The 14427-nt window shown below is 40.7% G+C and overlaps 1 protein-coding gene across 13 annotated transcripts in view; it reads left to right on the top strand.

Annotated features, from left to right (window-relative positions):
* Positions 1-14427, top strand: part of SLC41A2 (solute carrier family 41 member 2) — a 168917-nt gene that overhangs the window by 76992 nt on the left and 77498 nt on the right. For all 13 annotated transcript variants that reach the window (XM_059886472.1, XM_059886473.1, XM_024991803.2 and 10 more), the window contains one exon: positions 6606-6713. In XM_059886472.1, coding sequence (XP_059742455.1) covers positions 6606-6713 — 108 coding nt within the window. The remainder of the gene's footprint in view (positions 1-6605; positions 6714-14427) is intronic.

Below are 14427 nucleotides of genomic sequence, written 5' to 3'. Positions count from 1 at the left end.
TGTTTGGCCAAGATGGATGCCAGAGAGAAGGATTCTGGAAGGTTGTCGGACATGTGGTGTCTCCTTTTGACCTTTCCTGAACTCTTCAGTTGGTGGTGGCTTATTAGTTCCGTATTCCTTACCAAGACCTCCTGTCAGAAAACAACTCATGCAAATGGTTACTATGGTGCCTGGCCAGGGTGGGCGGTTTCAGTCAGTGTGCTTCCCCTAACAGGGTCACTAGCTGTATCAGCATTCCATGTCTGGATATTTTTTTTCATTACTTCCTCCTTACAGGAAGATTTACTGATAATATGTTTCGGTGTTAGAACTAATAAAGTCTCAATATTGTTATTTATTACAATGTACAGAAATGGTTCTGAACACAATCGTATGAGGTAGGTACAGTTATGACTCTATTTTAGGTGGAGAAAGTAAAGCATAGTTTTACATAGCATACTCAAGGCATACAGTAAAAATAGTGAAAGGTTGTTGCTGAGCCACTAAGGACACCAGGATTCTTGGCCTCCAGATGAGAAGAATTCAATTTGGGACCAGTGACAAGGCTTGATCGCTCAGAGCTTTTGTGTAATAAAGTTTTATTAAAGTATAAAGTATAAAAGAGATGTAGAAAGCTTCTGACATAGATATCAGAAGAGAGCAGAAAGAGTGCCCCCCCTGCTAGTCTTTAGCTGGATGTTATATAGCTACTACTGCTGCTGCTAAGTCATTTCAGTCGTGTCTGTCTCTGTGTGACCCCATAGACGGCAGCCCACCAGGCTCCCCCGTCCCTGCGATTCTCCAGGCAAGAATACTGGAGTGGGTTGCCATTTCCTTCTCCAATGCATGAAAGTGAAAAGAGAAAGTGAAGTTGCTCAGTTGTGTCCGACTCTTTGCAACCCCATGGACTGCAGCCTACCAGGCTCCTCCATCCATGGGACCAGGCAAGAATACTGGAGTGGGCAGTCTGCTAATTAGAGGAAAGGAAATGTCTCAAAACTCAGAGACTGGCACCAGGCCCCTTACCCACAACATGCATTTTGAGATAAAATTGGCACAAAGTGAGTTGTCTCAGGCCATAAAATGATTGACATGACAAGAAAGGCAGGTTTCCAAGCAAATACAGTCTCATTAACATAGTTTAAGAGAATATTTGCATGAGTGAAATATACTGGCTTGTCAAGTCAGTTCTGAGTCTTAGGCAGAACCCACTTGAAGACAGAGTCTAGGGTAAATACATAGTTCATTAACATAGCTTAAGACTAACATTTCCATAGGAAAAATGCATTGGGTGGGAGAGGGAGAGGGTGGGGAGATTTGGGAGAATGGCATTGAAACATGTATAATATCATGTATGAAACGAGTCGCCAGTCCAGGTTCGATGCACAATACTGGATGCTTGGGGCTGGTGCACTGGGATGACCCAGAGGGAGGGTATGGGGAGGGAGGTGGGAGGGGGGTTCAGGACGGGGAACACAGGTATACCTGTGGTGGATTCATTTCGGTATTTGGCAAAACTAATACAATATTGTAAAGTTTAAAAATAAAATAAAATTTAAAAAAGAAAAAGAAAAGATAAAAAAAAAAAAAAAATGAATTGCCAGTCCAGGTTCAATGCAGGATACAGGATGCTTGGGGCTGGTGCACTGGGATGACCCAGAGGGATGGTATGGGGAGGGAGGTGGGAGGGGGGTTCAGGACGGGGAACACGTGTATACCCGTGGCAGATTCATGTTGATTTATGGCAAAACCAATACAATATTGTAAAGTAAAATAATAATAATAAATAAAAATAAATAAATTAAAAAAAAAAGAAAAATGCATTGGTTAACTCAAGGTTTGAGAAAAGTTCAGTTCAGGTGGGCAATACAAAGAATGCTCAAACTACCCCACAATTGCTCTCATCTCACATGCTAGTAAAGTAATGCTCAAAATTCTCCAAGCCAGGCTTCAACAGTACATGAACTGGGAACTTCCAGATGTTCAAGCTGGATTTAGAAAAGGCAGAGGAACCAAAGACCAAATTGCCAACATCTGTTGGATCATCGAAAAAGCAAGAGAGTTCCAGAAAAACATCTATTTCTGCTTCATTGACTGTGGCCAAGCCTTTGACTGTATTGATCACAACAAACTGTGGAAAATTCTTACAGAAATGGGAATAGCAGACCACCTGACCTGCCTCTTGAGAATTCTGTATGCAGGTCAGGAAGCAACAGTTAGAACTGGACATGAAACAATGGACTGGTTCCAAACTGGGATAGGAGTATGTCAAGGCTGTATATTGTCACCCTACTTATTTAACTTCTATGCAGAGCTGCTGCTGCTGCTAAGTTGCTTCAGTTGTGTCCAACTCTGTGTGACCCCATAGACGGCAGCCCACCAGGCTCCCCCATCCCTGGGATTCTCCAGGCAAGAACACTGGAGTGGGTTGCCATTTCCTTCTGCAATGCATCATGCAAAATGCCAGGCTAGATGAAGCACAAGCTGGAATCAAGATTGCCAGGACAAATATCAATAACTTCAAATATGCAAATGACACCACCCTTATGGCAGAAAGTGAAGAAGAAGAACTAAAGAGCCTCCTGATGAAAGTGAAAGAAAGTGGAAAAGCTGGCTTCAAACTCAACATTTAAAAAATGAAGATCATGGCATCTGGTCCCATCAGTTCATGGCAAATAGATGGGGAAACAGTGGAAACAGTGAGAGACTTTATTTTCTTGGGCTCCAAAATCACTGCAGATGGTGACCAGCCATGAAATTAAAAGATGTTTACTCCTTGGAAGAAAAGTTATGACCAACCTAGACAGCTTATTTAAAAGCAGAGACATTACTTTGCCGACAAAGGTCCATCTAGTCAAAGCTATGGTTTTTCCAGTAGTCATGTATGGATGTGAGAGTTGGACTAAAAAGAAAGCTGAGCACCAAAGAATTGATGCTTTTGAACTGTGGTGTTGGAGAAGCCTCTTGAGAGTCCCTTGGACTGAAAGGAGATCCAGCCAGTCCATCCTAAAGGAAATCAGTCCTGAATATTCATTGGAAGGACTGATGCTGAAGCTGAAACTCCAATACTTAGGCCACCTGATGTGAAGAACTGACTCATTGGAAAAGACCCTGATGCTGGAAAAGACTGAAGGCAGGAGAAGAAGGGGACGACAGAGGATGAGATGGTTGGATGGCATCACCGACTCAGTGGAGATGAGTTTGAGGAGGCTCCGGGAGTGGGTGATGGACAGGGCGGCCTGGCGTGCTACAGTCCATGGGGTTGCAAAGAGTCGGACACGACTGAGTGACTGAAATCATTAACTAAGTTCAGGTGAAACCAGGTGTTGTCATGGCAACACAGAATTTTAAAAGAAACCTCTTTTTAAATTTTTATAGAGAAGGGGAAAAAATATAACACTAGTAGTTTGTTTCCTCTTGCCGCTAAAGAGAGAGAGAAAAAATGTCTGACACTTGCAGCCTATTTCCTCTGTTAGGAGACTGCTGGCCTTCCTGCCTGGGAATTAGTATCAGAATTCCAACCCAGATAATCTGATTGCAGAATCCCTCCCTTTGGCTACTGTACCATAGTGTTCCTCACTATTCTCATATTTCCCAATCTGTGTGGCTGGACCTTAGAGGCGCTGTGGTGTATATTAAATTTTTGAGGGAAACACGGTGACATCTCTTGGACATCACTACAGACCACTGGCTCGAGGTGGTTTAGCATTCAGCATTAGATCATACTGCATTTCTCTTGATGACATACCTCTGCAAAGCTAGATTTTCAACAGTGCTGGGAAAAAAAAGCAGGTGTCACAGAAAAGTCAACATGGAACAAGAAATGAAGGCAGTGGTTTCCGGTTACAAGGTTTGAGAAGTTATGCAGTACCCAAGAGATACACACATCCCATTAGAAATTAATGTTGTTAGAGGACATAAAAATACAATATTTTCCTTCCAGTGTTTGTGTTATTTCTTTAGAAGGCTAAAGAATTGTTAGGGAATAAATACCTATTAAATTGTTTGGACCTAGCTGCTTGGCAGGACTGTTAGGTATTTCTTTTGACCAAAGGAAGCCATGAAAACATTTCTGAGATGCTTCGGGTGCTGTGAGCTGAGAAAGTTTGAGAACTTCAATAAGCACATGTGTGCAGGCTATAGAGAGAAGAACACAGGATCTGTTGGGCACAAGGTAGGAAAGCAGTATGCGAAAGTTCTTATTGTTATATCAATGCTAAAGTGTAAGTGTTTTCATAGGAATTCTCACAGGAGCATTTGATTTTAATTACACTCGGAAAGGATGTTAGGAACCCAATGGACTGCATCCCAACAGATCCACAGATGGAGTGCATGTGACTCATAGAGAAATTTAAAATCATTGTATAGATAGGTGTCTTAAAATTATGACCTAGGTAAAACATATTCCTGAATTATGTCTAATCTGATAAAAATGCTATCTCATAAGTTTGTTGTGAAAATTAAATGATGAAGGCTAGAACAGTGACTGGCACATAACCAGCAATCAGTGAATGTTGACTGCTGTTCGTATTTATTATTATTATTGTCTGTTCTTGTTCGTTGTCATCATCACCGTCATCTCGGAAGGATGCATATCCCATTAGGACAGCAGAGTTCTTACCCAACATAAAACACAGGCAAAATTGTTTGGTAGTTTCTTTCATAGGTTAAGGAATCTGAGAGGTTTCTGGACCTCCAGTGCCTCTTTTAGCTCCATCCTTAATTGAATCCCTGGATGGATTCACTTGTGAATCCTTTGAACCAGGTTTTTACCAGAGACTGGTCTGACAAATATTTCCTGAACTCTCTTTAGTCCCTAGTTCAACATCTATTTGGAACAGCCTCTAGGGAAACTTTGGAGACAAATTAAAATTTCCTTTCACTTATCTGATAGATTTAAGTCTTTTCTCAACTGTATTGGTATTAGTGACAGGACTGTATTCTTGATATGTTTTGGCATAAATTAAGATTCTTAGTTACTAAAGTCTCATACTGGGACAATCACCTCTTAATAGCACTTGTGAAGTAGCATTTTGTGTTAGTTATTTGTATGGCATTTCCAGTTTATAAAGTGCTCTAATATCTCTTGTTTTCATTATTATGATATTTCTCCATAGGCTCAACAGGACAGATAGTATCTTCATTTCATGGTTGAAGAAGTTGAAATCAGAAAAGTACATAACTCATCAAAGATTAGACAGCCAGTTTGTGACAGATCCATGCCTTGATTTCCAGTTTCGTGCTCTTTATGATCCTGTGCTTTACAGCCTCTTGCCTCACATCCTAAAGTGGGGAGGGAGAACGTGGGACAACTCAGAACTTCTGGGGTCAATTTTAGGTCCCATCTTTTGGTCTTGGGAAAATCACTTTATCTGAATCTCTATTTCTTCATTTGTGAAGCTAGCTAATAATATTACTGTAATTTTTCTGTAGGTTGGTTATAATCAGTGTTGGAACCAAGATTCAAATACAGTTTATCTGGTTCTTGAATCTGTGCTCCTAATCACTAGTTACACTGACTTGGCATCATTAAGAGATAAAGTAGACTTTAAGAGTAACAGAGTTGGACTTAACTTGGTGGTCCAATGGTTAAGAATCTGCTTTACAGAAATGTGGAATTCAATCCCTGATGCAGGAACTAACATCCCACATGATGCTGGGCAATTAAGCTCATATACCAGAGTTAGAGAAAGTCTGTGTGCCACAACGAAGACCTAGGGCAGCCAAAAAAAAAAAGATTGTGTAACAAGCTAGATATACTATGAGATACAATGACTTTATCAACTATTATTCCCAACTGTAACTGAGTCTTCTAAAGTAACTCAAGGCTTCAGAACTCTGGAAGTTGTTGTTCAGTCGCTAAGTCGTGTTTAACTGTTTGCAACCCCACGGACTGCAGCATGCCAAGCTTCCCTGTCCTTCCCTACATCCTGGTGTTTGCTCAAACTCATGTCCTGAGTCTATGATGCCATCCAGCCATCTCGTCCTCTATCGCCCTCTTCTTTTCTTGCCCTCAATCTTTCCCAGCATCAGGGTCTTTTCCAGTGAGTCTGCTCTTTGCATCAGGTGGCCAAACTATTGTAGCGTCAGCTTTAGCATCAGTCCTTCCAGTGAATATTCAGGATTGACTTCCCTTAGGATTGACTGGCTGGATCTCCTTGCAGTCCAAGGGACTCTCAAGAGTCTTCTCTAGTACCACAGTTTGAAAGCATCAGTTCTTTGGCACTCAGCCCTCTTTATGATCCAACTCTCACATCCATACATAACTACTGGAAAAACCATAGTTTTGACTATACAGACCTTTTGTCAGCAAAGTAATATCTGCTTTTTAATATGCCATCTAGGTTTGTCATAGCTTTTCTTCCAAGGAGCAAGCATCTTTTTATTTCATGGCTGCAGTCACCATTTGTAGTGATTTTGGAACCCAAGAAAGCAAAATCTGTCACTGTTTCCACTTTTCCCCTATCTATGGGAATGGGTTAAGCTGAATGTTCAATGATTAAATGACCTATGTAGTTACTTAAAACGTAGATGCAACATTGGGGGAAAAAAGCTGAAAATTTTGGAAATCTTTATTCTAAAGTGTTTTTAAAGCGTGTTGAAAATTATTTTTTTTTTCCTTGCAGCACTGGGAGGTGTTCAAAAAAGTAACAGAAGTTTTCATTTTAGTTCCTGCACTTCTTGGTCTCAAAGGGAACTTGGAAATGACACTGGCATCCAGATTATCCACTGCAGTAAGTTCATTCCTACCTCTAAGTATGTATATTTTCTACACATGTGCACACACACACGGATATATATGTGTGTGTGTGTGTCTGTGTCTCTTTGTGTGTATATATATCACATATGCTGTTCCTCTCTATTGAGGAGAACTTTTATGAGGAAAAAAAATTTTCTCCTCTCTCTACTGATAAGTTTCTGAACCTCAGGGCTATGCTAAGTAGTTATGCCTGTTATCATGTCCTGAAAGTTCCCTGGGCTGTCTGATTTGGGAATTACAGACCCTCCTTTACCCTGAGTAGAAGTAACATTCTTGCCTCCTTTCACTTCAGGGGATTCTGGCAGTCATCATCAGTGCTTAAGACATGGGCAAGTCAGACACTGAGATTCTTTATGGTTTGATGGTTGGTTGATTGGCATTTAGATTTTCTGTGATTGTAAAAGTAATACATGCTTATTGTAAAAACTGAAGGAAAGGGAAAACGTATAAAGAAGAAAATTTAAAACTACCCTCAATTCTTTACCTAGACACAATCTCTATTACTATTTTGTTATAGATCCTTCTATACTTGGATAACTCTACTTACACATAGGTTTGGCATAATGTGATACACACACACACACACACTATATTCTTAAAAAAAAAAAACAGGAATCATACATATTCTCATTTATAATCTTTGATATCCATTTGAAGAGACATCATGATCATCTTTCCATATCAAGAAATGTGGACCTATGCCATTTTTATTGGCTGTGTGTTTTTCTGTTGTATAGCTCTACTGGGATTTAATCTGTTATTGAATATGTAGGGTCTTTTTAATGTTTACTGTTATGACTATTCTTGTATATACAGTTATATACTCTAATTTCTTTTGGGCAAATTCTAAGATGAAATTATTGTTCAGGGGAGGAAAAAAGCATACTCTTATGGCTTTAGCCACATACTAGAAAACAGTCATCCAGAAACATTAAACACTTTTAAAAATACTGCCACTAGCAGGGTTCTGAGTTTTTTTTTTTTAGTAGACAAAAAGGATTTTGTTTTCTTACTATAATATTCTTTGGGGGTTCCACCATTGTGGAACCAAATTATCATTAGTCCATGTAGCTAGTGAGGCTTACTTCAGTGAACCATCAGCCCATTGAACGTTACTGTTGTTGTTCAGTTGCTAAGTCATGTCTAACTCTTTGTGACCCTGTAGACTGTAGCACCCCGGGCTCCTCTGTCCTCCCCTGTATCATGGAGTTTGCTAAAATACATGTCCATTGAGTTGGTGATGCTGTCTAACCATCTCATCCTCTGCCACCCTCTTCTCCTTTGCCTTCAGTCTTTCCGTAGCATCAGGGTCTTTTCTAATGAGTTGGCTCTTTGCATCAGGTGGCCAAAGTATTGGAGCTTCAGCTTCAGCATCAGTCCTTCCAGTGAATATTCAGGGTTGATTTCCTTTAGGATTGACTGGTTTGATCTCCATGCAGTCCAAGGGACTCTCAAGAGTCTTTTCCAGCACCACATTGAATGTTAGCCCCAAATTAACTAAGCTGTCATTACTGATTGCAGTGCTGTTAGTATATGAGGTTTGTTTTTTCCTTTAAAGAAGATGCAGCCTATGAATCTGTCTGTGAACTAGGAAAAAACATTTGTGTATCTAAGGGTAATGAAGATGTGGAAGCTGAACAACTGTGTTTAGCTAGAAGCCCCCTTTTCCTCCTTCTCCCCTCTCCTCATTTTTCTCCAGGCAGCTCTGAGGTCCCTAAGTTTTCTTGAGTGAAACAGATGCTTGGAAAGGAAATGCATTAAGTAATGTTTTATTAACATTATTATTTGCTTTTTCAAGAACTGCTACATATACCCAATGGAAACTTCTAAGCCGTTTGCTTGTATATAAAAGGTCATATAGCCATACTCCATCCAGGCAATAATGAAATGCTGAGTATTAGTGAGTTCTCATAATGTGCCGGGTTTCCCAGGTGGCACTAGTGATAAAGAACCCACCTGACAGTGCAGGAGACAGGAGATATGAGTTCGATCCCTGGGTCGGAAAGATCCCCTGGAGAAGAAAGTGGCAACCCAGTCCAGTATTCTTGCCTAGAGAACCCCATGGACTGAGGAGCCTGGCAGGCTTATAGAGTTGGAAAGAGTCGGCATGACTAAAGGGACTTAACACGTACGCATAATGTGCCAGCACTGTGCTAACTGCTTTAGGATGTCTTATAACAAACCCTATGAGATAAACACTATTCCTGTTTTACAGAGGAGGAACTGAGGCTTTGAACAATTGAGTAACTTTCCTGAAGACACAGAGGTAGTATGTGGTGAAATAAGTCATATTCCAGAACTTTTCCTTTTACTTGTACAGGATAACTGTGTCTGAGTTTATAAAACCAGTAAATAAACACAATAGCAAAACCCTAATAATCTCCTTCTCCAGTGGACCACATTTTGTCAGACCTCTCCACCATGACTCGTCCGTCTTGAGTGGCTCCACATGGCATGGCTTAGTTTCATTGAGTTAGACAAGACTGTGGTCCGTGTGATCAGATTGGCCTGTTGTCTGTGATTGTGGTTTCAGTGTGTCTGCCCTCTGATGCCCTCTCTCAGTGCCTACCATCTTACTTGGGTTTCTCTTACCTTGGATGTGGGGTATCTCTTAACGGCTGCTCCAGCAAAGCTCAGCTGCTGCTCCTTACCTTAGGCCTGGGGTAGCTCCTGTCAGCCGCTGCCCCTGGCCTCGGGCCTGGGGTAGCTCTTCTCAGCCACACCAGAAAAACATCTATTTCAGCTTTATTGACTATGCCAAAGCCTTTGACTGTGTGGATCACAATCAACTGTGGAAAATTCTAAAAGAGATGGGAATACCAGACCACCTGACCTGCCTCTTGAGAAACCTGTATTCAGGTCAGGAAGCAACAGTTAGAACTGGACATGGAACAACAGACTGGTTCCAAATAGGAAAAGGAGTATGTCAAGGCTGCATATTGTCACCCTGCTTATTTAACTTATATGCAGAGTACATCATGAGACGCTCTGGGCTGGAGGAAACACAAGCTGGAATCAAGATTGCTGGGAGAAATATCAATAACCTCAGATATGCAGATGACACCACCCTTATGGCAGAAAGTGAAGAAGAACTAAAGAGCCTCTTGATGAAAGCGAAAGAGGAGAGTGAAAAAGTTGGCTTAAAGTTCAACATTCAGAAAACTAAGATCATGGCATCTGGTCCCATCACTTCATGGCAAATAGATGGGGAAACAGTGGAAACAATGGCTGACTTTATTTTTATGGGCTCCAAAAATCACTGCAGATGGTGATTGCAGCCATGAAATTAAAAGATGCTTACTCCTTGGAAGGAAAGTTATGACCAACCTAGACAGCATATTAAAAAGCAGAGACATTACTTTGCCAACAAAGGTCCATCTAGTCAGATCAGATCAGATCAGTTGCTCAGTCGTGTCTGACTCTTTGCGACCCCATGAATCGCAGCACACCAGGCCTCCCTGTCCATCACCAACTCCCAGAGTTCACTGAGACTCACGTCCATCGAGTCAGTGATGCCATCCAGCCATCTCATCCTCTGTCGTCCCCTTCTCCTCTTGCCCCCAATCCCTCCCAGCATCAGAGTCTTTTCCAATGAGTCAACTCTTCACATGAGGTGGCCAAAGTACTGGCGTCTAGTCAAGGCTATGGTTTTTCCAGTAGTCATGTATGGATGTGAGAGTTGGACTAAAAAGAAAGCTGAGTGCCAAAGAATTGATGCTGTTGAACTGTGGTGTTGGAGAAGACTCTTGAGAGTCCCTTGGACTGCAAGGAGATCAGTAGTCCATCCTAAAGCAGATCAGTCCTGGGTGTTCATTGGAAGGAATGATGTTGAAGCTGAAACTCCAATACTTTGGCCACCTGATGGGAAGAGCTGACTCATTTGAAAAGACCCTGATGCTGGCAAAGATTGAGGGCAGGAGGAGAAGGGACGACAGAGGATGAGATGGTTGGATGGCATCACCAACTCGATGGACATGGGTTTGGGTGGACTCCGGGAGTTGGTGATGGACAGGGAGGCCTGGTGTGCTGCCATTCATGGGGTCGCAAAGAGTCGGACACGACTGAGCAACTGAACTTAACTGAACTGAATGATCTCCTCCTCTACATTGTAAAAATGCTCTCCTATGGTCTTGGTCTTAGTACCACTATACTATATCTGGGGTATGTATGTTTTAAAACTTAACTTTTTATATTAAAAAATATTATTTGTAAATATAACCCTGTGGCTTATCTCTGTAGTTAGTTGAAGTTAATATACAGAGGTATCAGTTGGAACCAAACCACATAGAATTACTTTGTAAATTCACTTTAGTCTAGTCTTTAATTTTACATTATTGAGTAGTAAAAGAACTGGAGAATAATAGAAGCTGGAGTTCCTTAGATTTGAACATAAAAGTTCAGAATGACCCTGAAACATCTTGTGCCATAAAGTAAAGAAATGCTAGAAGAAACAAACAAAGAATGATAGGTAATGATGAAAGGGTAATGTACAAACCAGATCTGGGACAATTTGAGCAACAAAATAAATAATGATATTTCCAAATTATAACTCATAGCACTAGATAAGAATCCATGAGTTTGCAGATGAATAACAAGGCAGGCATGGTCTCTGCTATGGTAGAATTTACATAAATAATTTCAGATATTGGTAGAGGCATTAAAGAACATAAAACAGGGTAATGTGATGAAGGGTGATTCACAAGAGCTGTTTTATATTAGGTGGTTAGGGACAAATTCTCTCAGGTGGTGTGTAAGCTGGAAAATGGAAAGTGAAAGTCTCTCGGTCGTGTCTGACTCTTTGTGACCCAATGGACTATACAGTCCATGGAATTCTCCAGGCCAGAATACTGATGTGGGTAGTCTTCCCCACTGGGTGGGGATCTTCCCACCCCAGGATCAAATACAGGTCTCACACATTGTGGGTGGATTCTTTACCAGTTGAGCCACCAGGGAAGCCCAAGAATACTGGAGTGGGTAGTCAATCCCTTCTCCAGGGATCTTCCCGACCCAGGAATCGAACTGGGGTCTCCTGCATTGCAGGTGGATTCTTTACCAGCTGAGCTACCAAGGAACCTGAATGATAAAAGTGAGTCAGGCATATCAAAATCTGGGAAAAGACCATTCCAGTTTACTATTGTATCTGATCAGTATAATGATGTCAGTGTAATAGTATCAGATGTTTAAAGGCATTCTGTACAGATTGACTTTCACAGTTGAGCCTGGGGCAGGAATAAAAACAGAGGCCCATGTAGCCATATGTGCACTTAGTTTAAAATTATACAACAAGCTTACACATTAAAAAAAACTCCATCTTTCCACCTTTACAAATGTTTCCTCTGACAATCTGAAAGTCCAGCATCAAATTTATACTTCTTGGACTCCTTGGGTTCTGCTTTGGAACACAGTGTTGTGGAAGGAGCCAGTTCCTGGTCTGAGCCCTGCCCCACTTCATTCCCCACCCTTGGCTCTATGGTCTGCACTGTGGGAGACCTCACACATCCCTCAGACCTCACATCCATCTACACCCTCAACAGCCAGCCAGCCTCTGAGCACTCCTGGGTTTGGGCATGCACCAGAGGTGGCATGGCCTGTCTTCAGGAGGATTGGCTTCAGGAAGAGGCCCTGGAATTGGACTCAAGGCCGTTTGGTCATGGACTTCTACTGTCCTAGGTATCTGAAGTGTGGCTTAGAATGGGATGAGGCACAGGTGTTGAGTGGGCACACTGCTTGGGTCCCATGCACTCTTCACCCTGTTGAAAGGGGCACGGCTAATGGAGGACCAAAGTGGGGCCTTCTAAGCTATGGTTCTCAAAGCTGGAGTCCCTCTTACAGATTCAAAACTTCTGGCCTAAGGAAAATTACATGACATAGAAGGGATTTCAAAGCTGCCTTGTGATGTACTTCAGTAAGATATAAAAACAAGGGGGGAAAGTTATATATTAAGAAGGATTGCTTGGATAAAATAGCCTTACTAGTACACACTGAAGGCAACAGTCTCAGGACTTACTAATAATCAGTGATTGCTTACAGAAAAGCAGTTCTTTTATTGGAAACATCTTAAGTACCCAAATGGATGCACCTTGAGTATACAAATTATTCTTACATGATCTCTATCCTACTATCCTACTCTTGAGAAGGGACTAAAAGTGTCATGAATTCAATAAAAGCTGAGATACCAATGAAATTTCATTACTTTTTTGATGTCTTGGAAGCCAGACACATCACTCCATTGTTACACTTTGAAAAGATCCAAAATTTAAACGCAGATTTTTCTCAAGTGATCATGTGAAGCAGTAAGTATGTGTAAAATATTAAAATTTAAAAATGTGTTAAGGCAACATTCCTTTGACTCTGAAAATATTTTGAAAGCATCATCATGAAGCAATATACAAAATTTCAGTTTATGGAATTATTTCAATGAAAATGCATCATTACTATTAACCAAAACATCAAACCTGGAAATTAAAGAGTATAGAAGTCCTTTATCAATTATATTTCTTTTCCTGTTTAGGAGAGAAAGCCTAATAATTTGATAACACCATCATTCTCAGCAGTATCTAGACTGGCAAAACTAGCCAAAAACAATCTTGATTCTCTAATGACTTCATTTGAAAGTGGGCATCTGCATAGTATTACAGCTATGAAGTATAATGGCCACAAGATCAGTCTAGCAGCCCTCAGTGCTAAGAAATTATTTCTAAAAAATTTAGAAATAAAATAAGATTTTTGGGCTCCCCAGTTGGTGGCTCAGTGGTAAAGAATCTGCCTGCAGTGTAAGAGACACAGGTTCAGTCTCTGGGCTGGGAAGATCCTCTGGAGAAGGAAATGGCAACCCACTCCAGTATTCTTGCCTGGAAAATCCCATGGACAGAGGAGTCTGATGGGCTACAGTCCATGGGGTGCAAAAGAGTAGGACACAGCTGAGTGACTAAACAACAACAGCAGCAATAAGATTTTTAAAATTTCATTAAATTTCACATTTGTTCTAATATTCCAGAAGTTCATCATGTAATGGTGACATTGCTGTCAGCTGAATATTGTTTTTTAACATTTGGCATCCAACTGGAATGTGTGGCATGTGTTTAAAAGCTACTATATCTTGAACTTTTGTCTTAAAAAACAACAGTATGTTTATGTAGTTTTACTAGTTATGTAGTTTTCCGAGTTAGTGAAATTACATGTGTTTAATCTTCCATCTTTTCCCAGTGATCCACACTTGTAACTGTCTTAAGAGCTGGTAGGTTACCTAGATAGAACTCATTCCAAAAGGGTTTTTGGCAGGAGATGTGAATAAAGAAGAGTTCTTGAAAAACAAGAGTGTCAACATTTAAGGGAAAAGAAAGTTATTAGAATGAGAGTTAAAAGATGGTTTTACTTTCATTTTGCTAGAAAATGAACTTCGTTCTGATGAATATAGTTAGGCATACAAACATTTAAGCAGCTTGATAAGTTTGCCAGGAAAATTGAAATTTTGACTAACTTACCACAAAAAATATATTTCTAAAAGTGACATTATTGAGCATTACCCAGCATTTGTTTAGATTCAAATAATAGATTAAACATACCAATCCACTTTAAAATAGGCCATGCTGTAGGGAATCTGATTAAAAAAGAATATGCTGCAAGTTAAATTGTTTAATTTGATCATGTATTACCATTAAGGGGCTTCCCAGGTGGTGCTAGTGGTA

The sequence above is a fragment of the Bos taurus genome, chromosome 5 (assembly GCF_002263795.3).
Source record: "Bos taurus isolate L1 Dominette 01449 registration number 42190680 breed Hereford chromosome 5, ARS-UCD2.0, whole genome shotgun sequence".
Lineage (NCBI taxonomy): Eukaryota > Metazoa > Chordata > Mammalia > Artiodactyla > Bovidae > Bos > Bos taurus.
The sequence above is the reverse complement of the archived record's forward strand: the minus strand, read 5'-3'. Positions and strand labels throughout refer to the sequence as shown.